At 44.7% G+C, this 24,560-nt stretch overlaps 1 protein-coding gene across 1 annotated transcript in view; it reads left to right on the top strand.

The window, feature by feature from the left end:
- The window catches only part of Mapre2 (microtubule associated protein RP/EB family member 2), a 93,540-nt gene that overhangs the window by 17,288 nt on the left and 51,692 nt on the right, over nt 1–24,560 (top strand). The window contains 1 exon segment of the mRNA XM_034518018.2: nt 11,898–12,025. Within this exon segment, the coding sequence (XP_034373909.1) occupies nt 11,898–12,025 (128 nt within the window).

Here is a 24,560-nt window from a genome sequence, read left to right as displayed (position 1 = left end):
CACATAGGTGTTTGGGTTTAGCTCTGAATCTCGAAGCTGGTGCCCTTGACTTTCCTTCCTGCCTAGGTCAGAGCCCTCCTGAGTCTGCCAGTCAGCTAGAGAGCATTTCGTAGCTGCCCTGAAGAATGCACAGTACTTCCCCCTCCCCCTGCTGCTGCTGCTGCTTCCTTTTTTTTTTTTTTTTTTTAATTCAAAAAACAAAGTCCTTTAATCCGCTCAGCCCTAATTTGTTCCCTGCAAGCTGCCTCATAGCACATGGGTATATCAGAACAGGATGGTATGGTTTTGAGTGTCCTGCAGCTTTCTCGTCCCCTCAGAACTCTCCCAAACACTCATTCATTCAGCATGGACTTACAGTGCACACCCTGGAGATACGGCAGTAAACTAGACATGCACGATAGAGTTTCTGCCAGCACAGACCTTGCGTGGGGGTTGGGGACGGCAGGAGGGCTTGCTGAGGAGTTGACATTGAAGCTTATCCCAGATTGTATAATATCCAGGAGTCAGGATCAGAATGATGTCAGAGTAACTGGAGAAGCCACTTGAGGGTGGGCAGGGAGGGTGTGCTCAAGAGTTGACATGGAAGCTGGACCTGAAGCATGAGGTGCACGTGATAGTGCCAAGTTCTGGACAGAGCTTCCGTTTCTTTGCCCAAGCCTGTGCCCCTGTCATCCCTGCATGCTTAGCTGGGAGCTGCTATCCATCACTTGTTCCTCATTAACAGAAGGGTTAGAGAAGGCAAACTGAATATGCTGACAGAGGAGAAACAGCAGCACCTGAGCCCCATTCGATTGCCACACGCTCTTCTGCTTGTCTAATGCACTGGATCTGACACAGTGTGGGTGACCAGCTGAGCATGACCACGCAGTGGTACCCAGTGTGCCCGCTTCCTGAAAGGTTAACCAGGGGCCATGCTGGGTGGGGTGACTTGGGCCCTGACTTAAAATTACTTGGGATCCTGGGAGAGAGGGAAGGTCAGAGTGACAGGGAACAAGGCCAAGCAAGGCTGGGAAAGTAAACAGAAGGCATATGGAGGAGAAGAGGAGGATATAGAAGGAGCCAAGAGGGGTGGGCGGGGCTGCTGGGCAAAAGTCGGTGCCCTGAGGAGACCAGCCAAGTCTTGTGGCATGGGAACAAGCCCTGGGTTATTGGGATTATTTTCAGAACATGGACAAAGCCACCCACTGCCTGGAACAGATGGATATTTAGACAAATACAATCAGCTGCATTTCTGACCATATGAAGAGACATGTGTCCACTGTGCCTGCAGGAATGTGCGCAGTGTATGCGTCTGAGAGACCTCAGCTACGTTCTCACTATATGAAATTAGCTTTCATTCATATTCCCAAACAAAAAAAGCCTTTTTAGAATTCTAAAATTTTCATATTTCTTGAATAAGAGTCAAGCTTCTGATTCATTTCAGGGCCATAGATATCAACTTAATTCTAAGTTAAAAGTCAAAATAGCAAAAATATCTACCTGTATTTGACATCTAAAGGTTTCTTTCTTCTTGGTCAATATCAAATGATCAGGAGAATTCCTGATGAGAGCACCTGATGAAGTTGCAGGCAGCAGCTACCTGCTGAAGGTGGAGGGTTTATGTCCAACGGAAGTTACGGGGCCTCATTTTGCAGACAGCTGCAGAGATGTGTGCATTTTAGCCATATTCTAAAAGTGCATTTTAAAGGGGGCAAGGCTGGAGAGATGCTTCAGCAGGTAAAAGTGCTTGCTGCACAAGCATGAAGACCCGAGTTCAAATCCCAAGCACGTCTGTAGAAAGCCAGACCTTGTAGGGGATAGAGACAGGAGGATCATTTGGAATGATCATCCCATCCATGTTCAATGAGAGACCCTATCTCAAGGGGACAAAGAAGAGAGCAGGATGTCTGATGACTCTGGCTTTCACATGCTTGTAGGCACATCCACAGGTGCATACAGTGTAAACACACATGTGTATACAGTGTAAACACACGCACACAAATACAATAAAAAGTTAAAAGTAATGATTAATTATCAAAGGGCCAGGCACCCTTACATTAATTTTCATTCACTCTCTCCCGGAAGTGGCAGTTATTAGCAGGAGTTACAAGCTCATCAGAACCTTATGCTCATACTGATAGCATCAAGCAGTCGACGATAACGGCCTAGAAAGGCCTGGAGTACAGCCAGCAGCCCAGCCTTCTTGTGAAACTCCGTTTCCTCTAAACCTCTGTCCTCAAAGCACCTTTCCGCAAAGACCTTTTCACTGGTTCCCTTTGCTAGTTTTGAACCACCAGTGCCTAATTTGAGGGGAAAATGGTGTACTTTAGTGCCTGTGGCCCAGTGACATGCTTGGTGCCCACCACATCCTGGTGTGAACTCAGCTCTGGGCTCAGACCTCTGCCACCTTGGAGGCCTCCTCTTCTTCCCAGGGAGTTTGGCTTTCTTCATCAATCTCATCCCGACACAGAAGACAAAACACGAGGAAAGGATGTGAGTCTGCCCACAGCTCTGTATTTACTACATGGACACAGGGTGAGGTCTTTAATTTCTTCATCATACATCAGAAGATGTACAGAAACCTCAGTACACCATCGTCACTGAAGTGTCCTCTTGGGGGTGATTGGATCTTGTCAAGGTTTTTCTTTCCATGATACCCTCTAGACCACCTCTGCTTAGATTTAATCTCTTTCTTGGGCAAATCTTTCCTCCCCTGCTCCCACATCTGGGTCATGAATGAATGATAAGAACGGAATGAATGAATGAATGAATAAATGGACAGTGATGAATGAATGGGCATGATCTAGAGATCTTCTCTGTAAAGCGGCGCCTCAGTCCTGCCTCTCACAGCTTTTCATTTGGGGAATGAATTATATGTAGATGAAAAATGGAACTTTCTGGCTTGAAGCACACATTTACGTCCTAGCTCTCTGTGGAAACCCCCAATTCATCATGAGACACATTCGGGCGGGTTCGTTCTGGAGGAGCTGGGATCTGTGTGTGTTGTCACAGGGCTTCCCACCCACCTTCAGAGAAGCAGAGTAGTCTGTAGGAGAGCAGCATGGGGCTTCCCGCTTTTGGCTCATCCTCTTTTTTTGTTGTTGTTATTGTTTGAGGACTTTTGGTTTTGTTTTTGAGACAGTATAACCCTGTTTGGCCCAAAACACACCATGTAGACCAGGCTTTCCTAGAACTCACAGATCCACAGACTCTTCAGTCCAAGTGCTGAGCTTAAAGCCGGATGCCACCACGCCCAGCTGACTAAGCATCTTAATTGTGGACATAGATGTACTTTTCTAAAAAAGAGTATTTATGATTGATGTTATTCTAGAAACTATAACTGGAAAGCTTAAGGTCATAATTACATCATCAACTTGATAAATCTCTTTTATTTTAAACATATTTGTGCATACTAAGACTATATTCATACAAGATCTACTTTTATTAGAACAAACCCCCCCCCCAAAAAAAAGATCTAAGAGTCCTGTTACAAGTTTGAAACACAGCCTCTCTCCGTATCTTATTTGTGAAGTGTGCTAACCTTGACAGTCCTAAAACCTTTGGCCAGAGAACAGCCTGATTTGGATCTGACAGTGTAGCGTTTGAGTGAGCCAGATGTGAGTTCCCGGCTGATAGAGAAAGGTGTGCATAGGGACACAGGCGCTTCTCTCCCCCAAAGCTGTAGCTGAGCTATCCTGGTTGTAGACCTTTATAGGGCCTTTACAAATCATTGTGTACATAAACTCAGATATATAAGTTGCTCACATGAAAGAAAAATAACATTCATTTCCTTATTTGTCTTGCAGTCTGCTCTCTGTTCATTTATGTGGAATGGAGTGAAACTGTATTTTCCTTAGACTCTTGGTGGTGGATTACTTTTCCCAGTGATGAGAGGATTGCTGAAAATAGCAATTGTTTTGAGAGAAGATGGTCCTAGGTACTGATAGTGTCAGCACAGATGTGTGAGTGGAATGCACTGGCGTGGCTGATGAGACTTCCTGAACATTTTATAGCAAAACACAATGATTCTAGTTGAGTATAGGCTCCTTAAGGGAATGAGCCAAGAGGGTAACTGAAGTCCTTCTTGCCTTTAAGAAAGACTTGTCAATTTCTCTCTCTCTCTCCTCTCTCTCTCTCTCTCTCTCTCTCTCTCTCTCTCTCTCTCTCTCCCTCTCTCTCTCTCTCTGTGTGTGTGTGTGTGTGTGTGTGTGTGTGTGTGTGTGTGTGTGTGTACCGTGTGCATGCAGGTACCTTTGGATTTCAGAAGAGGGCATCAGAGGCCCTGGGGCTGGAGTTAGAGAGGGTTGTGCATCACCTGAAATGGGTGCTGGGAACTGAACCCAGGTCCTCTGCAGCAGTGGTAAGCACTCTTAACTAAGGAGCCGTTCGGCAGGCCCAATAATGACTTTTAAAGGTTTAGCTTCAGTGCAGGCTTGGATTGGAGCAATGTAAGCTAAATAGAGCCACAGCGGCGAGCAGCAGGCAGGGTCCACTGCATACAGGGCTGGCTCTTCCAAGTGCTGCAGCTGCTGAGGGGGGCACGGCTAGCTCTCCCCCCACCCCCAGCTTATATCCTGTGGGCAGCTTTCCTGACTGCCAGAAGTGGTGAGGGGTGGGGGTGGGGGTGTCACCTCTTTGCCCGTGCCATCCCATGGTAGAGGAGTGGCAGAGTCAGCTCTCTCACACATCCTGGGGGCTGCTTCACACACACCACTGTCAGCAGGGCCAGGTCCTCTGGGCTACCTGAGCAAGGCACATGGCCTGCTCTCCAGAGTGCAGCATCCAGTGAGAGGTAGGGCCAGTTATGCACAACCCTTGGACATCCATGTGGTCCTGGGCAGCTGCCCCAACCAGGGACATTGACATCTATCTCTGCCACTACATAGCCCTCAGCAGCAGCTCCAGCCAGGACTTCCCCATAGCCCAGGTATGGAGCTGGCCACTTACAAGAGGCTGCTCCTCTCTACCCTGAGTCTCCAGTTCCATCTCTCTCCATGATGTTCAAGCTGCTCCACTTCTCTTTCTCTCCCATCCGACCACCATACACTTGCACACTGTGGTGGCTCCTGGGGGCCCTGGGTGACAGTCTTTGTCTGTGCTGCATGGCATGGCAGCAGACAGGTGTCTGTGGCCCAACTGTGCCATGCACTGAAGGGCAGGTCTCTAGTGGCATGGCAGTCCACAGGTCTCTGTCTTCCTCTTCCAGTGCTGCACTGCCTGGGTTTGATTTGATTTATATGAGTCCTAGGCATAAGAGCCTGGCCACCAAGACAGGCATCAAGCCAGGATGAAGAAAGGACTACTACCTGCTCTACCCCTGATTTATATAAGAACACTGCCACCAACAAGATGTCATGTCCTCCACAGGAGGAGGAAGACAGACAAGATTTTACAGAATGTTACAATATCGAATTTAACCAGCTCTTGAAGTCACACTGTGGACATAGTGCTCTGGACCTTTGTTTGTAAGTTTGGCAAAGAGCTAATTCTACCCCAGAGACCATGCTAGGCCACCTGATAATCAACTGCCATTTCCGTTCAAAAGTTCCCTGAAGTTCCAGTCCTGAGCTTCAGCCCCATGCTGGTTCTTTGCTCCATGGCATTCAGGGTGACCTCACTTCTCATAGTTGGACATTTATCTTGATAAAAATATCAGACGTTAGTCAGTTAAAAACTTGATATCTTAGGACTGAAGCGATGGCTCAGCAGTTCAGAGCATTTGGGTCTGGATTCAGTTCCCAGCATCCACATGGTGGCTCACAGTCTTTTTTTTTTTTTTTTTTTTTTTTTTTTTTTTTGCAATATTTTCTTTTCTATTCCATTAATTGATTGATTAATTAATTAATTAGTTCACTTGTGACCCAATCGCTGTCCCCCTTCCCAGTCCTCGCCTCACACAGTCCCTCCATTCCATTCTTCCCTTCTCCTGTGAGAAGGTTTAGCCCCCCACCCCCAGGAGGGTATTTCCCCACCCTGGCACATCCAAACATCCAATCTCTGCAGGTCTCGGTGCATCTTTGCCCACTGAGGCCAGACAAGGCAGCCCAGCCAGGGGATCCAAGCCATTCCTAACTCCAGTTCCAGGGGCTCCAGTGCTCTCGTCTGATCTTCCAGGGCATCAGGCATGCGCATGGTACACATACATACATCCAGGCAAGACACACATACATAAAATAAAGTGAACAAACCTAATAAAATTTAAAAAACAAGATCGATATTTTAAAATTATTATAATTTCTACCTTCATCGGAGTGCACTTGTGTCTTGTGATGGTGTGAAGCCAGGCACAGTGGCCTGAAGCTGTGTCTTTTGGTGAACTGTCACAGCGACCTTCAGGTGCCACATAGCATTCTCATGTGTAAGGGGAGGGACTGTGACACCTGCCCTGCTTCCCTCCCAGGAGTGGCTTGAAATGACTTTATCTCTGAGGTGATGTCGAACTCCCTGTGCTAGCTATAAGCACACAACTCTCCTGCTAAGCAGGCGCTCTCTCACCTTTAAATTTCCATGTAGGTTAAGATTCAAGAAATTATAACGAAACCTTAGAAGTTCAGAACATATCTGTGGAAAGGGTAAGATTATTTCATTCTCATTGGAAAAGCATAAATTTTCTGTTTTTAGTCATATGGATAATTTTGGGTTGAATATATTGTGTTTGTAGAAAAAAAGTGGAAGAGACTGGGAAGAAAAAAGATGATGTTAGTATAGAAGTAAAATCACACACACACACACACACACACACACATACACATACACGCACACACACACAGGGGGGTTTAGGGAGGGAAAGAGAGATGCATAGGCAGACAGGGGTGGGGTGTGGACACTGGCTTGCTGGATGCTCACAAGAACACTTTCCTATGGGACAGAGAGCATGCCAAGCCAAAGCTGTCAGGCCTAAAATCAGAAAGCTGGCATGTATGAGTGGGCAGCTAACAAAAGACACCACAAAGTCAGGTGTGCACAGAGCTGTGTCACTGAAAGAGACTGCACTGAGATCCCACTTGACTGTAGTCAGAATGACCAAGTCAAGAGGATGGATGGCAGCACGCCTTAGCAACGACTGGAGGGAGGAGCTCGTTAGTGGTCAAGTATGAAGTAGTAGAAAGATGGAAATTAGTGTGGAGGTTCCTCAAAGAATTCAAATTGAAGTCCAAATGACCCAGCTATACCAGTTCTTGACGAATGCCCAAAGGGCTCTGCATCTACCACAGAGACACTTGTTCATCCATGTTTATTGCTGCTCTATTCATAGCAGCAAGAAAATGGAACCAACCTAGATGTCCATCACCAGATGATCGGATAGTGAAAATGTACACACAGAGAGAAATTCTGTGTAGCTATCAAGAAAGATGAAATGCAGGAAAAATGAGATGGAAGTGGTACAGACTTGCATAGACAAATGTTCTCTCTCATGTAGAGTCTAGCTTTCGGTCTTTACATGCCTCTCTCTGTCTCTCTCTCTCTCTCTCTCTCTCTCTCTCTCGCTGTGTGTGTGTGTGTGTGTGTGTGTGTGTGTGCGCGCGCGCGCGCGCGCGCGCACACGCACGTGTGCGACAGAGAGGAGGCTACTGTGGGTGAAAGGGCATCAGGAAGTGCAGGGCATATGGTGAAGACTCAGGAGAATAATCAACAAAAACAAATCGTGCTTGAAAACACTATCGTGAAATCTAATACTTTGTATGGTAGCCAATAAATAACATCTTTTTAAAGTTTGGAAGAATATAGATTACAAGAACGCTCCAGTCTGCATAGAGAGTTCATAGACACGTATATTAATCCTGTTGCTGTTGATTCAAATACCTGTTGGAATGTGTCGAATGTGTTGGGTGTGTTTTAGTAAACGTTCGGCATGTTCCTGCCTTTCAGTGGGTTTTCCTGCCTCATGCTGTCCACTTACCTACTTTTCCCATCAGGCCCTCCCGCTCGCTCGCTCGCTGCTGCTGTGTTGAAGACCCATTAGGGTAGCAGTCGGAGGGCGGAGCTGATAACTAAGGAGGCTTCTAAAGCTCCATGCTGCTGCTGTTTTCATTGTTTGCCCCTTGTCTTAATGAGCTCTGTGAAAACACAGAGTGCCTTATTTGTGGGGGAATAACTACAAGGACAGCTGTCCTCGGGAGAATGATAACATCTCCGACCTGGAGGGACACGATGCTTCACTGCTAGGGCTAGGCCGTCCCTAGCAGTCCACTCGTGGTGTTTTGTTTGTTTCAGTCTTTATCTTCCCACCCTCCTTGGCACTCCTCATCTCCTGTAACTACAGACCATTTTCCACTCAGTGGGGTGTGTTTGTCAAACACGGATCTGTGTGGATCTTCCCCGCTCTGTTTAGTTTTATTTTTAAGTCACCTGGAGCAAACCTTTCCTCACCCTTGGTTGGACGCCACCTGGCACCTGATGGTTCACCTTCCGCCCATCCACTGCTGGGAAATGTGAAGGCTTTTTATTACCACGAGAAAATCATTAGGAAAGTACATTGACTGCCAGAAGTTATGTCTGCATATAGAAATCCTATCAAACGATCCAAAAATACTTTTTAAGTTGTGAATTATTTATCCTTACTAAGGCTTTATAGAATTTATAAAGGTGGTGAAAGGTGATTACATTGTAAAAGTAAATGGTTTCACTTAGTAAAATATCCTCTAAAGAGAATAGTGAAAGCTGTTGACTGAGAAGCAGTAGATGCTTTAACAGAGGTGTAGAGAAGTCGGATTCATGGTTGCATACCTGGGGTTCAATGCTGGTAGATTTTTCAGATCTTCAAGGGAATAAGAAGTTAGAGCAATGGTTCCCAACTTGTGGTTTATGAACCCTGGGGGTCACATATGCATATGAGATAGTTACATTACGTCTCATAACAGCAGAAAATTAGTTAGGAAGTAGCAATGAGGCCATGTTATGGCTGTGGGTCAGCACAGCACAAGAACCTGTATTACAGGGTCGCAGCGTTAGGGAGGTGAGAGCCAGACTTGGAGGGTGTGTGGGGGCCGCTTTCATGTGTATAAGCTGCTCATTTAATACCTTGGAGCAGGAAGCACATTGGTATCACCTTAAGCAAAGCAAGTGACTCCGAGTTTAGTAATTGTTTAGTAAATATATAGACCTTTTCCGTAGAGCCTAAAAACTTTACATTTTGGTGTCTTTATATAGTCATGTTTAAAACATTTACTTCTCCTGTGTCATCAAATACTGTCTGTTACAGAAAGAAGTTGGGGTCCCTTGGAGAAATGACAGGTTTTAGGTCAGAAAGTTACTAGTTGAGCCTGGAACATCTTGTCATACCAGAGAACTGAAAAGCCAGCCCGAATACACACACAGACACTCAGATATAGCTTTTATCAACCAAGATAAAAATTGTGAGGCACATCAAGTTTGCTAAAACTCTCTCTCCCCATGGTCACAAAATAAAACTCCTGTTGGTTACAGAATATTCAAGACACACCCATTACCTGGAAAGAGTTAAGAAGCAATCAGGACCTGCTCTGTGTTGTGTTCACTGTCCGACCTCAGGCTCCCTCAGAAGGGATTCCTCTTCATAGGATCATCAGAGATGATACATTGAGAATGACCTACAGACAATAACTTAGAAGTTATTAGAACTAGGCAAATATCACAGTGTTTAACAGCATGGCAGAAGGAGCCAGCCAAACAGTCCCTGATTTCTAGTGAAGCATGAACGAGTGTTTCACCTCACTTCTCAGATTAGGGCCTGAACCAGACAAAGCCTGTGTAGATTAAGTCATAGGGTACAGATAAGCAAAGGCCAAGGCAGCTTCAAGCCACATCCAGATTTGGAAGCCTCCAAAAGACTTTCTTTCAGTAGCAATTACAAAGTCTACATGAAAGACCCAGTTAGAAGCCGAGCTCGCTAAGGAAGCATAAATTCATATGCAGACCGAGATGGGTGACCAGCCGTTGCAGCACCTGCCATATTAAGATATGATTGTCATTTCAGTGTAGTGCTGCTGTTGGGTTTGTGGCTTAATGTTTTCTGGCGTCTTTATTTATAACTGAAAGGACTCAATTCTTGGCATTTACTCTAAAATAATGCGGACTGCAGGGCCAGAAATGGGATTAGCAGAGGGGAGTTATGGGGCTATAATTAAAACAAGCTTGGTTGCGTTGATTGTCACTGAAACCAAGAAGTAGACATGGCTGGTTTGTTATTCTGCTTCGTTTCCTTTTTGCATATATTTGACTGTTGCTCAAATAAAGCTTAATATATGTCTATCATTATATATGCATATAAACATTCTATGAAGTTCATAGAATTACAAAGTTTCTATCCATGTTTAAATGTTACAAAGAATCCTTTACTATCACACAGCTGTTAGAAGGGGCAGCCTCTGAGACACTGGCATTTTGAGTACTTGTAATAAAGGTTCTGTGAGATAATGTATAAAATGGAAGATTCCCTGGGCTGGAGGAATGGTTCAGTGGTTAGGAGCACTGGCTGCTCTTGCAAAGTTCCCAGCACCCACATTGAGCACTCAAAATTCCTGTGATTCCTGCTCCACATGATCCAGCATCCTCTTCTTTCCTCTATGAGCGCGCGCACACACACACACACACACACACACGCACACACACACACACACACTTAAAAATAAATAAATCTTATTTGAAAAGAAACAAGATTGTCATTGGTGCACAGTGTTGTAAACCTGGTAACTTAATGTCACACACCAGAATTGAGGTCAAGAATGAGACTCTAAATTCTATTACAAATTAAGAATCTCAGAGCCTGAAGAACTTTAGATTCTAGGTAGGGGAGATTTGCAGTGGCACCCCAGGAGAAATGTATGAAATGTGATACAAACAGGTAGTTAGAAGGAATGGGGGGGGTGTGGAGGGGGGAAGAACAGCGAATGGCTTTGGTGGAGTCAGGCCTGCTGCACTCCAGAGCTGGTGAAACTTCCACTCCAAACCCCTTTCCACCCACAAATGCTTACCTGAGCTCACCCCAGTAGGAAAGCCAGGTAGGTACATAAATCAAATGTTTAGGACAGTGAACCATAAAGAACTGTAAAACAGTCAGTAAGTACTCACGTGGTCTTACCATGAAGCTAGGCACAGTGACGAATACCAGTGGTATTCTGAGCAATGGGAAATGGAGGCAGTTCACTGCAAGTTCCTGACCAGGCAGAGATAGATAGAGAGACCCTGTCTCAAAAAAGAAAAGACAATCGGAGCATCGTGGTGCACACCTTTAATCCCAGCACTCGAGAGGCAGAGGTAGGAAGGTGGATTTCAGTGAGTTTGAGCCTGGTCTACAAAACTGAGTTCCAGGACAGACAGGGCTGTTACACAGAGAAACCCTCTCTCAAAACAACAAACAAACAAACAAAATTTACAACTAATGAGAAGGATGTGCCTGTTGGAGGACAAATAGTCCAAAGACACTTACGTGCTAAAGACCAACAGCAGGAAAATATTAAAGCCGTGTTTTCTGTAACTAAGCCGGAGTGTTTCTGTGAGAGCAGAAAGCTTTGTATGCACATCGAAAGTAACTTAACAGAACACAGTAGTCTCAGAATCTGAGCCAGGGTGCTCCAGGCAGTGATCTTAGCATTGTAAGGTATCGTGGCACTTAGCGCATTTCGTATGTGTTCACAGTGAAGGATGCAGTGAACTCTCCTGCCGCAGCATGGCCAAGCACTGCCAGGAACATGTTGGATTCATTGCACATCTGATGATGAGCTAATTGTTGGCTGTTGCGCCACCAAAAAACGTTTACTGATGTTTGATTTTTCACTACTTCCCTCTGCCATCTCACCACATGTATGGGGTCAGGACCCATGTTTAAGAAGCTTGGTTGTAATCTCCACCAACTATGTCCTTCTTGATGAAGTGTCTCTGATAGTCCTAAGATAATTTTTTTCTTGTGAGTAAACTTATTTTTATCTGTTTTATTCTAGTTGGGGAATGGCGGTCAATGTGTATTCTACCTCGATAACCCAAGAGACTATGAGCAGGCATGACATCATTGCATGGGTTAATGACATCGTGTCTCTAAACTACACAAAAGTGGAACAGCTCTGTTCAGGTAAGAGATTATCCTTATAGTATTTATGTGATGTGTTTACTGGCAATTGAATGTGATTTTTATGAACCATACATGACATATTTGGGGTAAGACAAAGACGTATATGTAAGTACAGCTACATAAATAAAAGAGAAACTTGGCTAGAAGTGAAGGCCAATTGGGAGGAAATGTCTGAGAACATCTGAGAGCACACAGCCATTCAGATGAGTGTATGAACCTCTTCTGGCTTACCGTCTGCCACACCCCTCTGTAATGCTGGCTCCTAGCCTCCGCTCCACTATCCTATTGTCACCATACTTGTGGCATCAAACGCCATAGAGCTTGGCCTGGTGGTTCAGGGCCCTATACCAGCTGCTAAGGAGGCCAAGACAGGGGTATCATTAAACATAAGGCCTACCAGCACATGACCAGTTCAAGGCCAGCTGGGTAACCAAGTGGGACATTTTTCCAAAATGGTGGAGCACATGTCCGTACCAAGCAAATGACACCGCCCATAGTGGACCTGCAACCTCTGGGGCTCCCTCCATTTGCCCTTCTCAGATCCATCCTGTCCATTGCTCTCCCCAGAGCCCTACTTCCATAAAACACTCCTGGTTCTCTGCAGACACAGTCCCTTTGACCCCACATAGCTTTTGTCAGTAGTATCCTCTTCACAATTTACTCTTTGTCTCACTTACTGTCCGCTCTGGGAAGATTTCCCCAGGCTCTGTGGTTTCCCCCAAACCCTGAACACGCATCCAGAATAACAGCTGTCATACTGTATGTGATCTGAGGAGGTACCAGGAGTTCTTAAGAACAGGCCTGTAATTTACTTTTTGTCTAATGCTCAATGTACCACTGTCCGTGAGACTCTGTAGTTTGATAGGTAATGCATATTGAGTTAAACCTCTCTGAAAAAAGGTACAATTTCAAAAACAAAGTCAGAGTGTGTTAATCTGCCTTTAGCACTCTGACTGGAAAACAAGTGTGATTCCATGTTGTGGAAAGACAACATTGGTTCTTTAAATGGAAACTGCACCAGAGTGTGTCTAATCTCCTGGGAGCTGCTGAAAAAGCACCCTTGTCCCTCTCAGTACCCTGGGCCTGGAGCCTAGGCCCCTGTGCTTGATAAACCATCCTGGATGGATCTCCCAGCAGCCTGCCGCTTGCCGTGCCCTTCTGAGAAACGTCAGACCACTAACAGTGCGGTTCAGGTATCCCACACCCGTCTGGCACCATTTGCATGCTCTTAGTTTAATTTCGCCTTCAGCAATAGCATTTGGCAAGAAGAAGCGGTCTTAATATTTACTTATTTATGAATTCATTTCTCTGTTCTTGCCCTAGAAGTCTTTGCGGGCAGGTAGGACAGTGCCTCTCAGATGAGAACAAATCCAAATACAGTTGACCTAAGTCATTTGTCCTTATCACACTTAAGAATGCTCAGATTTATGGAGTATAATGTGTCTCGGGTGTTTGTTTTAGTTCCTTGTAGCTTATCGTGTAGTATTTGATTTTAGTGCCGTGCTCTGGGAAGACACACACAGATCACCTGCACAGATTTCTGCAGTCTCTTCTTTCCTAATACTGCATCCCAGCCCTGCAAAGACTTACACTCCGCACCTGGCATTCTCCATCTGCCTTTCTCCCTGTAGCATCTCTTTTTCTCTCACACTGTATTCCCACCTAGCGGCTCTCCCTCAAAGCCAACCTTAAAACAAACATCAGTTAGAATGAATGGAATTCCAGCTCTGCAGAAATTGAGACACATAGACTTTGGGCCTGGTTACTTTGTGTGTGTGTGTGTGTGTGTGTGTGTGTGTGTGTGTGTGTGTGTAGGGGGGGTTGGAAGCTCTTTACAATGAAGTGTTAACGACTTTCTTTTTAGTATATAAGGCAAGGTGAAAACAGTGAGCAGTAGGTTTTTTTCGGTTGAACCACAGCTGTGGTGCTGTACTTGCTTCTGGACTTTCTGCCTTTATCTGACATTGCTTGCTTCTACATAAACATTTTTAAATGCTCTCTAAAGTAAAAGCCGTGGGCTGGGTTGGTCAAAACTCAGTGGCAGAACACTTGTCTCATGTATACAAGACTCTGGATTCAGTCCCCAGCATCATAATAAGTAAATCGATGGATCACATGGAAATACCTTGTAATATATTGCAAAATAATGAAAATTACTCATTTCTTGTTATTTTATCCCAAGGATATTACTTTATGACCACTTTGAACATTAAATCCAGGTCATGGATCTGTATGCATATTTGGACTGCATTTGTTTCCTGAAAAAGCAATCTTTCAAGGAGAGCAGAGGGCTGTATCCATTTTGTACTGCTGGTTGCCTAAATCTGCTTTGAAGTTGCGCCATGTTGAGCTCCCCTTGTGGAAGGGAGGTTGAGCCATGTGCACCACCGCATTGGTGGGTCCAGCGTAGAAATGGTTCCTGTTGCTTGGTAAAATGTTTAGGGGAGTGGGCAGGAGATGGTGTCTTGTGTTTTGTTTAAGCCGTTTTAGTAGCTGTTTCCAAGGTAAAGGAGATGGAGAAAGGTCGGTACAGTGCTAAACGTTCCTAAAAGTGGCTTCCTCGGCTTGAGGCACCTTGTTAAAGGTGACAGAAAGGAAGCAGGAAAGGAACAGGAAGGAGTTTGACCCAAGGTAGAAGATAGTTTTTCTTCTCACCCTTCACCCTCACACACACACACACACAGCCTCCTCTCTGCACCCCATCCCCACCCCACTTTTGCTGTGGCTCTCCACACCTAGGCTGGGTGTGACTGCGAAGCCAGCCTTCCCAGCTGCCCTTTTTCTACAGTCTGTGCATCCTCTCCCTCTCCTTCTCACTCCATCCCAGGACAGGAAGCACCAGCAGCAGATACCAGCAGGCATTCTACAGTGACGGGACCATAGCCAGGATCATCTCTCAGCCCGTACTGGCACTGTGGCTGGTGGACGGCTCGCTTATTTTTCTGAGCATCTGACTATTTAAATAAAATGTCATTTAAATGAAAGCCTTTTTGAAATTTTTAAATATTTTTCTTGATTGACTTTTTTTTTTTAAAGGTAGAAAAAATGATGAGGGTTTTGATTCATGTTCAATATGTGTTTCTCCAGATTGCTTCAAGCTTTGTGCTGGACCAAGTTCCAGCTATTTTCTTATTCTGAGTGCTTTTGAATTTGGCTGACGAAATTGTAGTTACGTTTACAACTCTTGAGATATGAACAGTGGAAGGGAATACAGTTTGTAGAATGCCCTGGGCTTTGCAGAGGTGTGGCCATTGGGTGTGGAACCTGCAGGACAGGCCCTCTCAGCTCTACCCTGATGGTAGTCATTCCTGTGCATGGTAGTAAGTTCTTTGTGACCATTTTTGGCTGCAGATCTGCACTTGTTAAATAGGTTGGTTCCAGCCTAGCACTGTGTCCCCTGTGCCTACTCTCTTGTGTCAGCAGAGAAGACAGGTTCGGGATGAAATCAGCTCAGAGGCTAAATTTAGTAGGGCTGATCTTACTGACTCTCTTATTGAAACCAAGTAAGGATATCCCTCAGTGTCAGCAGGCCCAGCAGTACACTTAGCTTTATAAAATCAGAGGTTTATTGTCTTCTGTAAGAAAGTGAGCCATTTCATAATGGGACTGTGGTTAGGTCATAGTATACTAATGGAATAGTATCTGTGCTTAGAGGTGTTGTGTAGAGATTTTGTCTAGACTGGGTATTTTTTTTCTCCCTAATTTTATTTGACTAGCTAATTTCAAAATCCATTTACGTGGTCTCAGCATACCAAGTAGTTGGAGAAAGATGGATAACAAGTGAGAAGGGCCATATCCAGGCGTGGTCCAGCTGGAGGGAAGCTTGCTGGACTGGGTAGCATATTGATGTCTCCACCAACTCACTGGCTCAATACAGCTTATTTTTTGTGGAGAATATAGAATATCGGAGATTTCTTTTCTTCCCTTATAATTTGTATATTTCCATTATCTTGATACCTTTGTTATTGAATATAAACATGAATCTGTGGGATTGAAGGGGTTTAGTTTGGTTTGGTGTTTTTCCTGAAAAGTGTGTGTGTGTGTGTGTGTGTGTGTGTGTGTGTGTGTGTGTGTGTGTGTGTATGCACACATACACATTCGTCTGCCTTTGAAATGCCAATGCCAGTATGTATTCACCTTGAGTTACAAAACGAGTACTAGGTTTTTGATTCTCTTGTGTGTTGGAATGTTTGATCGTGGACACAGAGGCCACATCTCCATCTGACATGTTTGATTGTGGACACAGAGGCCACATCTCCATCTGACATGTTTGATTGTGGACACAGAGGCCACATCTCCACCTGACATGTTTGATTGTGGACACAGAGGCCACATCTCCATCTGACATGTTTGATCGTGGACACAGAGGCCACATCTCCACCTGACATGTTTGATTGTGGACACAGAGGCCACATCTCCACCTGACTTCTTGCTCTGCATGTTGTTCTGACCATTAGCAAAGCTTTATTCTGCAAACACATTTTGAGAATTGAGCTAAATAGGGAAGATTATTGTCCTTGAAGCCATGTCCGTAAAAGACGAGACCACAGCAGTAAGTGCCTCTGAAAAAAGATGGAGGTGTGCAAAAGAGAATGTTAAATAAGGGGGAGGACAGAGGGAGTCAGCGGAAAAGACACTCAGATTCTGGGTGTGGCAGGGTCCTCCTGAGTGACAGAGTGATGGCTGTTCAAGAAACACCACAGAAAGGCTGTCCTCCTCCGAGAGTCAGGTGGGGGTGCTCCATGTGTAGGAGCCCACCCAGGGTGCTTGGTTCAGTGGACTGCTTCCCCTAATCAGGGTAGCCTTTGTCTCTGCCTTCAGAAATGTGCTTTGTCACACTCAGGCCTCAGATCCATGAAGTGCAGGGCCGTGTGAACTTTGGTTTGAAGCCACTGTGCATGTGTGAGATATCTCTCAGGGTACCTAACTTCTTTGGAGGAACAAAATAGGCATACCTAGGCTTCAGAAAACTGGGTAGGTATCAAATGATTGTTGGCTCTGACATCCATTCCTGCATCCCGTTTTCAGCTTCTTCTCTTTGTCATGGTGATAAGCACCATTAATGAAGATAAACTGCAACCCAACAGCTAGGAGAAGATGGATGACCTGAAATGTATAATATATATGTATTTCATTGAAAGCTCTGTGCATGCATGCATGCATGTGTGTGCGCAGGCGCACCACGTACATACATATTTAGTGACATGTTAAACTTGAAAACATCTCATAGCTAACAGGAATAAACAAAAATTGATGACATTATTAGAAACATAAACCAATGAACTGTGAATTCTTAATAAGATTGCAAAAATAATTATAGGAATTTATACAAAGTAATATCCTTAGTTATACCCTGTGTTTTGATCTTATTATTTTCTGTTCCCCAGTGAAACTGCTACATGTGGTAGATATATAAGCTTCATGACTCTGGTTGAAGGTCTTACAGATTCACAGCTGTCCTGTGTCCATGCTATCTCCAAGCCACCACCCTTGATGTGTGTGCGTAGAGAGGACAGATGTGTTCATTAAAAGAACAGTGTGGACTCTGGAGCCAATGGAAGCCCTGGTATAAACTCCATTGACTTTTGGGCCTGAGGCTCTGACTGCAGCTCATAGTCGGCCTCTTAGGATGTATGGGAAGCCTTGAAGTACTTGTGGTTTTAAGACTTGTTGGGTAGGTCATAAGCGTAGCAACCTGAGAGCCCCTCCCTTGAGACTTTGACTCTGATTTGTAACATGCTTATTTTACGTGGTTGTGTTTTGTTTGAAACTGTCTCCCTATTTAGCTTATACTGGCCTCCAACTTTCAATCCTCCTGCCTCATCTGCCCAAGTGTGTCCCTGGTGATCTAGTGGTTAGGATTTGGTAATCTCTTGGATACTTTGATTATGGGCATACAAGACCACACATGACCTGTTTTGTTTTGTCTTTTGGTTTGAGTTTTGGATATTTTGACTAGTTGATTAGTTGGTTGGGGCTTATACATGTTATGGTAGTGATGGACGGTGGTTTTTTTGAGAAAAATAACTCACTCAATAAACCAGATTGGCCTTGAACTTTGAATTCTCCCTCTGCCTCCTACATGCTGAAATTGTAGGTATACGTCACCGTGCCTGGCCTACAATCCTTGCCTCTGAATCATGAAGACATTGAAATCATTCACTGGGTCTATAAAAACCAGTATCCCTACAAGAGAAAAGTATGTTCCAATATACTGAGTTATTTTGGATTTTTTTTTTTTTTTTACTCATGATGTCAGTTTTCTGATGTGCTCCTTATAAAACGTTATCTTGAATTCTTGTTTCCATTTTTTTCCCTTTCTTCTTTCATTTTAAGACTTCTAAAGACTTACAGGAAGAACATATATTTGAGGGAGACCTTAGACAGTCATTTCTAATTACAAATGAGTATACTATGATGTCAGCACCTCTGTTTTTCAGAGAAAAGACCTAAGAACTGGAGTCCCTCAGATGTTTCCCAGCAGATGAGCCAGAGTGTCTCAGGAATGTGTGCATGGCGTTACCCATTCTGTGCATGGCAGAAGCCACAGATCTCATTCTGTCCTTAGGATCTAAAACTCATTTTCATGTCATATCTGAAGTAGTCTAGCCTTTCCTCATGTTGGCCTCACGTGAGCAAGTTATTCCTAAGCGGATTTTACATCCTAATTTTAACCATTTTATGGCTCTGAAGAAAACAGTATATCTAGAATAATTTTGTGGCAAGCTTGGGCCCTGCGCACACACACATATACATATGCATACACTGGACTCACACACATACATGTGTGCATACATGCATATTTACATACATATGTATACATGTATAGCTGCATTTATACACATACACATGTGCACACATGCACATTTACACACACATAAATATACATATCGCATACTGCATTCACCCACATAATGCATACACATGTGCATGTGTATATACACACATATACTCTTACACATGTTCATTAACACAGAGAGATACACATGTCTGTATGCATGCACAAATGCACACAGGAACATTCACACATACCAAAGGACTTATTCACTGGGGCATGCCTGTTTCAAATGTTTGGTTCACTCAGTGCGCCCATAGTGAGTGGCTGACTTGAAGGTCCCTCCAACTTCTCTGGCTCCTTTTTGAACATGAAAAGTTGGTGCATTTTTAGTTGTGTATAAAAGAACCTGTTGTTTCAGCATATTACTCCTTTACCATCCATTTTTACCATTTAATTTCCTTTTTTTTTTTTTTGACTAGTTCCACCCAGGCTGCAGGATCTAAATCATTTCTATACTCAGATTCCAGAGATGCCAGCCATTGCTAGCACAGCAGAATAATGAATCTGACATCATTCCCAGTTACGTTAATCAGCCTGCCATCACTATAACAAAATACCTGAGATAATCAACTCATTTTTGAGTGTATATCTGATTAGTTCATTTCTGTGGGCCTGGAGCAAGGTAATATCATAGATACAGTAAATAATGGAGCAGGTACATTTAGCTCATGGCCAGGAAGCAAAAGGGAGGATGAGGAAGAGGAGGAGGAGGAGAGGCCCAGGGTCCCCAAATCTTGTCAGAGTTATGTCCCTGGTGACCAAAGGAGCTCTCACAAGGACCACTCCTCAAGGTTCTGCTACCTCCCTGTAGCACCACCCTGGAGACTGAGCCTTTAACATGCTTGTCTTTCAGGGTAAGTCAAGGTCTAAATGATAGCATCAGTCTCAAAGACTATTCACCTGCCAGCCAAGCAGCACAACAAACTAGACTTTGTTTGTCTGCCATCGGGCTCCCTTAGTCAATCCAGTGAGAGTCCTACATGGAGAACAGAAAAAGCATCTGCAAAAGGTGACCTTGAACTAAGCAAAGAAGAGGAGGAAGAAGAGGAAGAGGAAGAGCAAGGGGAAGGGGAAGGGGAAGGGGAAGGGGAAGGGGAAGGGGAGGAGGAGGAGGAGGAGGAGGAGGAGGAGGAGGAGGAGGAGGAGGAGGAGGAGAAGGAGAAGGAGAAGGAGAAGGAGAAGGAGAAGGAGAAGGAGAAGAAGAAGAAGAAGAAGAAGAAGAAGAAGAAGAAGAAGAAGAAGAAGAAGAAGAAGAAGAAGAAGAAGTTGTTGTTGAAGTTATGTCTATGTGTTACAAAAAGACTAGAAAGTTTGATGATTAGAAAGTTAGATTAGGAAGTTTGAGGCAAGGAGCCAGTGTGGTGTCTTGCCTGTGAAGTGTGCACATAAGATGACTGTGGTGTGTATTATGGCTTGAAGCAGTATGCATAGTATTGCTTCAGGTAGTGAGCACTGTATTCAAGGAAAAGAAAGGGTTGTCTTCGTCTTGTTTGGGTCCTTGGCCAAGTGGCCATGAGAATTTGGTAAATGACTGATACCTATTATGAAGTGGAGCTCAAATGTTGAGATGGGGCCTCCTAATACGGACACAGCTCGAGCTGAGGAAAGGTGGATGCGTTGAGTACAGGTACCGTTTCTGTTTTCTGAGCCTCTGCACTGTCCACTTTACTCCTCAGGTCAGCAGGGGTTGACTCAGTACAAGCTGAGCATGGCCAGCGTCTGAGGTCCCAGCAAAAGCAGCACAGATCCAACCCAGCCAGGACCTCCCCCTTGGCTTCAGTCTGTCTGCCACATTTCTATCCAGAGCTCTCTCTGTTCTTTCAGCTTATCCACAGACAAAGCAAAGGGAAGGCGAGAGCCCTGGCCAACACGAGGTGCCCAGCCTTTCTTTCTGTCAGACAAGTCTCAGCACTAATGAGCTGGGCACGCCTGATGACATCTGAATTGCCAGTCGGCTTCAGTGTCTGCACATTGTAGTGATCAAGTCAGGCATGTCCGTGTCTTATGGCTCTTCAGATACATTTCCTTACCATTTTCTGTGAATTACATTTTTGATTTATAATTTTTCTTAAGTGACATAGGAGAAAAGAAAAGAGGTATCGGATATAACAGTTAAATGTTTGGGCATCTTAGAGTTACATACCCGGGAAGAGAATTGCTTAAGATAACCATCACTCTGAAGGCTGAGTTTCTTTCCACCCTGAAACTATTATGTAAGTGTGACAGACAGCATGTCACCTCTCTCTGTCGCCTCCTTTCCAGGGGTGTGGTTTTTCCTTGGATTTTAACACACATACGTTTTTATGGCCACGTGGTGTGCCCGTGATAAGCATATCGCTGTGATATCAGCCCCCACAGTTTCCTGACATTTCTCTTCAGTCACTGCCAGGAAGGTTGGTCTTCATTCTTATGTCTTCTGAATGACATTTTGGGACAATTCATAGAACTTTAAAAAAATAAAGGAGCCAAGTTTTAGAGAAAGTACATATGTCAACTTTAAATATGTTAGAATTCACTATTAAAAAAAAAAAAAAAAAGCAGAAGTAACTTCCTGCCTCTTCCCTGCCCCATCTCCCTCCTTAACTCTTCTGTTGTTTATGCTTTGCCCATCTGACTAAATCCCTAAAGTAAATACCGTGACGTCTTCCTGCTAATTTGAGTTTCGTCTAATACTGGAATTGTGCTTAGATAACAAAATGTCCTGGGACAAACCTGGGATATGTCAATATATCAGCCTGTTATACAGCAGTTTTCTGTTATATAGCACAGTGTGCACGGGGCTTTGTGTAGCTGCTGTCTGTCCTCTGTGGCTGCTGGTGACCTTCTGGTGCCAGGCTCGGTCTGCTGAACCTTTAGGCCTCTCTTGGAGAGCTATGGGGGAGGTGCATCCTTCTGGAGGAATGGCTGTTAAGGATGCTGGTGATATGTGTGACAGCTAGTGAGCTTGTCTGAGGTGAATGGCAAGAGTGAGGAGCTGTGACCTGAGAGAGAAGGGCAAAATAGTTTCCCCCTGAAGAGGGCTGACAAGGCACCCAACCCCAAGGACAGGAGCCTCTGTAAGCAAAAGGAAGTTCTGTGGGAGTGAGCTGCAGGCTTGTGCTGGTCCATTCACATCGCTCCGTCCTGCACATGCTCAGAGTTCCACCTTAAGGGCTCCCACGTGCCCCCTTTCTCCTTGCTTCCTGACTGCCCTTGAAAGGTCCGGGACTCCCCAGAAAGGGGTCCACTTAAGTCACAGGATAGCACGCACCCAAAGGACACACGAGAGACCGTCTTGCTGTAAAGCACATAAGGTGGTTTATTAAATCAGAGCTCTGGGCCAGCCCATATCCCCATATCTCACATAGGGGATAGAGGGACTGACCTCGTGGCTCAGAGGCATAGCGCTTATATATGGGCGGGGTGGGGAAAAAGCGAACTTTCGCGCGGGTGCACAGGATTGGTTGTTTTACCTTTTTTGAACACTAGTAGGCCGTACCATGGGGCAGGGTGTAGTTCTTCCCTTGGCCAGTCAGTTTCTGGGATGTTCTTAACAGGCCTTTGTACTGTAACTCCCCCTCCTCTGTAACTAATTAGATGGACCCAAACCTGCTGGCAGGTGCTTTTCTGCCCAAGGTCTAAGGCGAAAAATTTACACATATTTCATAAGATGGCCTTTATAATTTTTCACTCTACACCCTCAGCAAAGACCCTCGAAGACTAAAAAATGATGCTCTAAGTTAGATTTGACCTATGTGTGGGACGATGGCCAGTTTCTCTCTAGACTTCTCCCGATTCACTTAGCACATCTGTATCCCTGCATTTATTTTGTACTTGCTGTTGCTTCATAATTTTGCTGGGTGTTCTCTTCTGTTTTCTCTGTTTTTCTCAATTCTGTATTTCAGGGTTTTTTTTTTTTTTTCTTCTGGTCTTTCAAAACTCAGTTACTTGCCCCTTAAAAATGAGATGATTTTCCTTGGGAAGAATGTTTTAGGGGACTCCCTATGTAAAACTCTAGCTGTCCTGAAACTCACTGTGTAGACTAGGCTGGCCTCAAACTCACGGAAATCCACCTGCCTCTGCCTCCAAGTGCTGGGATTAAAGGCATCACTGATACCCAGCAGTTTATTGGTTTTTCATTTACCAATAAGCAAAGGGGCATCCTCATGTGTCACCCATCATCACAAAAGTTAGATATGGACACTCATGTCTTTTCAGATTCCAGCCTGTAAGTCAAACTTACCTTATTTCACCCTATCTTATAGTCTGGAAGCAACAAACAAACAAAAATAGGCAAGTAGACAGAACAAAGCCTTGTCTGTGGAAGCCCAGAGGCAACAGTAGAAGCAAGTGTGTACAGACCCTTCCAAATGCAGGTGGGAAGACAGAACCCTGATGGCAGAGCTTTCTAGAACCTTCTTTCTTCATGACTCCAGTAAGAAAACTAAATGTTCCCCAGTAGGTTTTGTATATACCTTCCTAACTGGTTTTTCATTTGTGATAAAGACTTGTTTTAAGGTCTCTCCACCCTCTGCCCGGTCTGGAATGTTAAATTCTAACTTTAGCTGTGGTCTCAGACTCAGACCTCTGCTTTCAGTTTCAACACTTAGCTCTGTGGAAGCCTGTGACATTTTGTACTGAGACACACACACACACACACACACACACACACACACACACTTCTGGACTGCTGTGGAAGCCAAGTGTCACTGTGTGAGGCAGGATATGGGCATGAAGCTAAGTACCTAGGACTGGCTGAGTCCTTAGCAGGTAAAAATTCTGCCAATTTTGGCTGGAAAAAAATTTTTGGCTGGAAAAAAATTCTGTTTCCAGCCAACGGGCTAACTTTTCAGTTGTTGTGTTATTGGGGTGGACAAACCACTACAAATAGACAGGTGGCACTAATGCTGTGGTTAGTGCACCTGGTGAGCATGCTCTGGCTTTCACTACGCCTTCTCGATGGTGAGTTCAGCAGTCCTTGTTCATATTGTAAGCCTCCAGCTGTCTTAGAGAGACGTTTTCTGTGTCTCTCCAAAGTTTACCTTTTAATAAAGATATCCATCCTACACCTCAGCCAAGGACTCTCTGGAGTTTCATTTCTACTGCCCTGAAATTTCCATTTGGAAGAGTGAAGAAGAAGGGTTATGTCTCCCATGACAGAGGCAGAACTTCAATCCACTCAGAATGTCCACTGATTGTCCCACGTCATCAGATTCTCTACAGCCAGGCTAGCTGTGAGTGGCGTTCTGCAGGTCTCTGTGTCGGGGAAGAGTGGGTGGGTATGTATGTATACGTTTGTGTGAAAGTGTACATGCATACTCAGGGATGCACATTTCTGTGTTCGTGTGTGCACAGGTCAGAGGTCAGGATTGGATATCTTCCTCTATTTGTTCCTGGTGATATTTTTTGATGCAGCGTCTCTTACTGAACCTAGATATCACTGACTTTCCTTTTTGAGACATGGTCTCTCACTAGAACTGGACTCACCAATTCAGCAAGGCAAGCTGGTCAGTGAGTTCCAGGGATACGTTCCCACTGCCTCCCAGCACTGGGGATACAATCTCATGCCACTGTACCCTGGTTTTTACATAGGTTCTAGGGATTAAACTCTGGTCCTTGTGATTGGCACTTACTGATTGAGCTGTCTCCCCAGCCTCACAATTGAGCGTGCATGTGGCGGGGGCGGGGGGTGTCCCTGTCAGTCTGTCTCTGTCTGTC

This window comes from Arvicanthis niloticus, chromosome 14 (genome assembly GCF_011762505.2).
Source record: "Arvicanthis niloticus isolate mArvNil1 chromosome 14, mArvNil1.pat.X, whole genome shotgun sequence".
In the NCBI taxonomy this organism is placed as follows: Eukaryota; Metazoa; Chordata; class Mammalia; order Rodentia; family Muridae; genus Arvicanthis; species Arvicanthis niloticus.
Note: the sequence above shows the minus strand (reverse complement) of the source record. Positions and strands in the feature narration are given on the sequence as shown.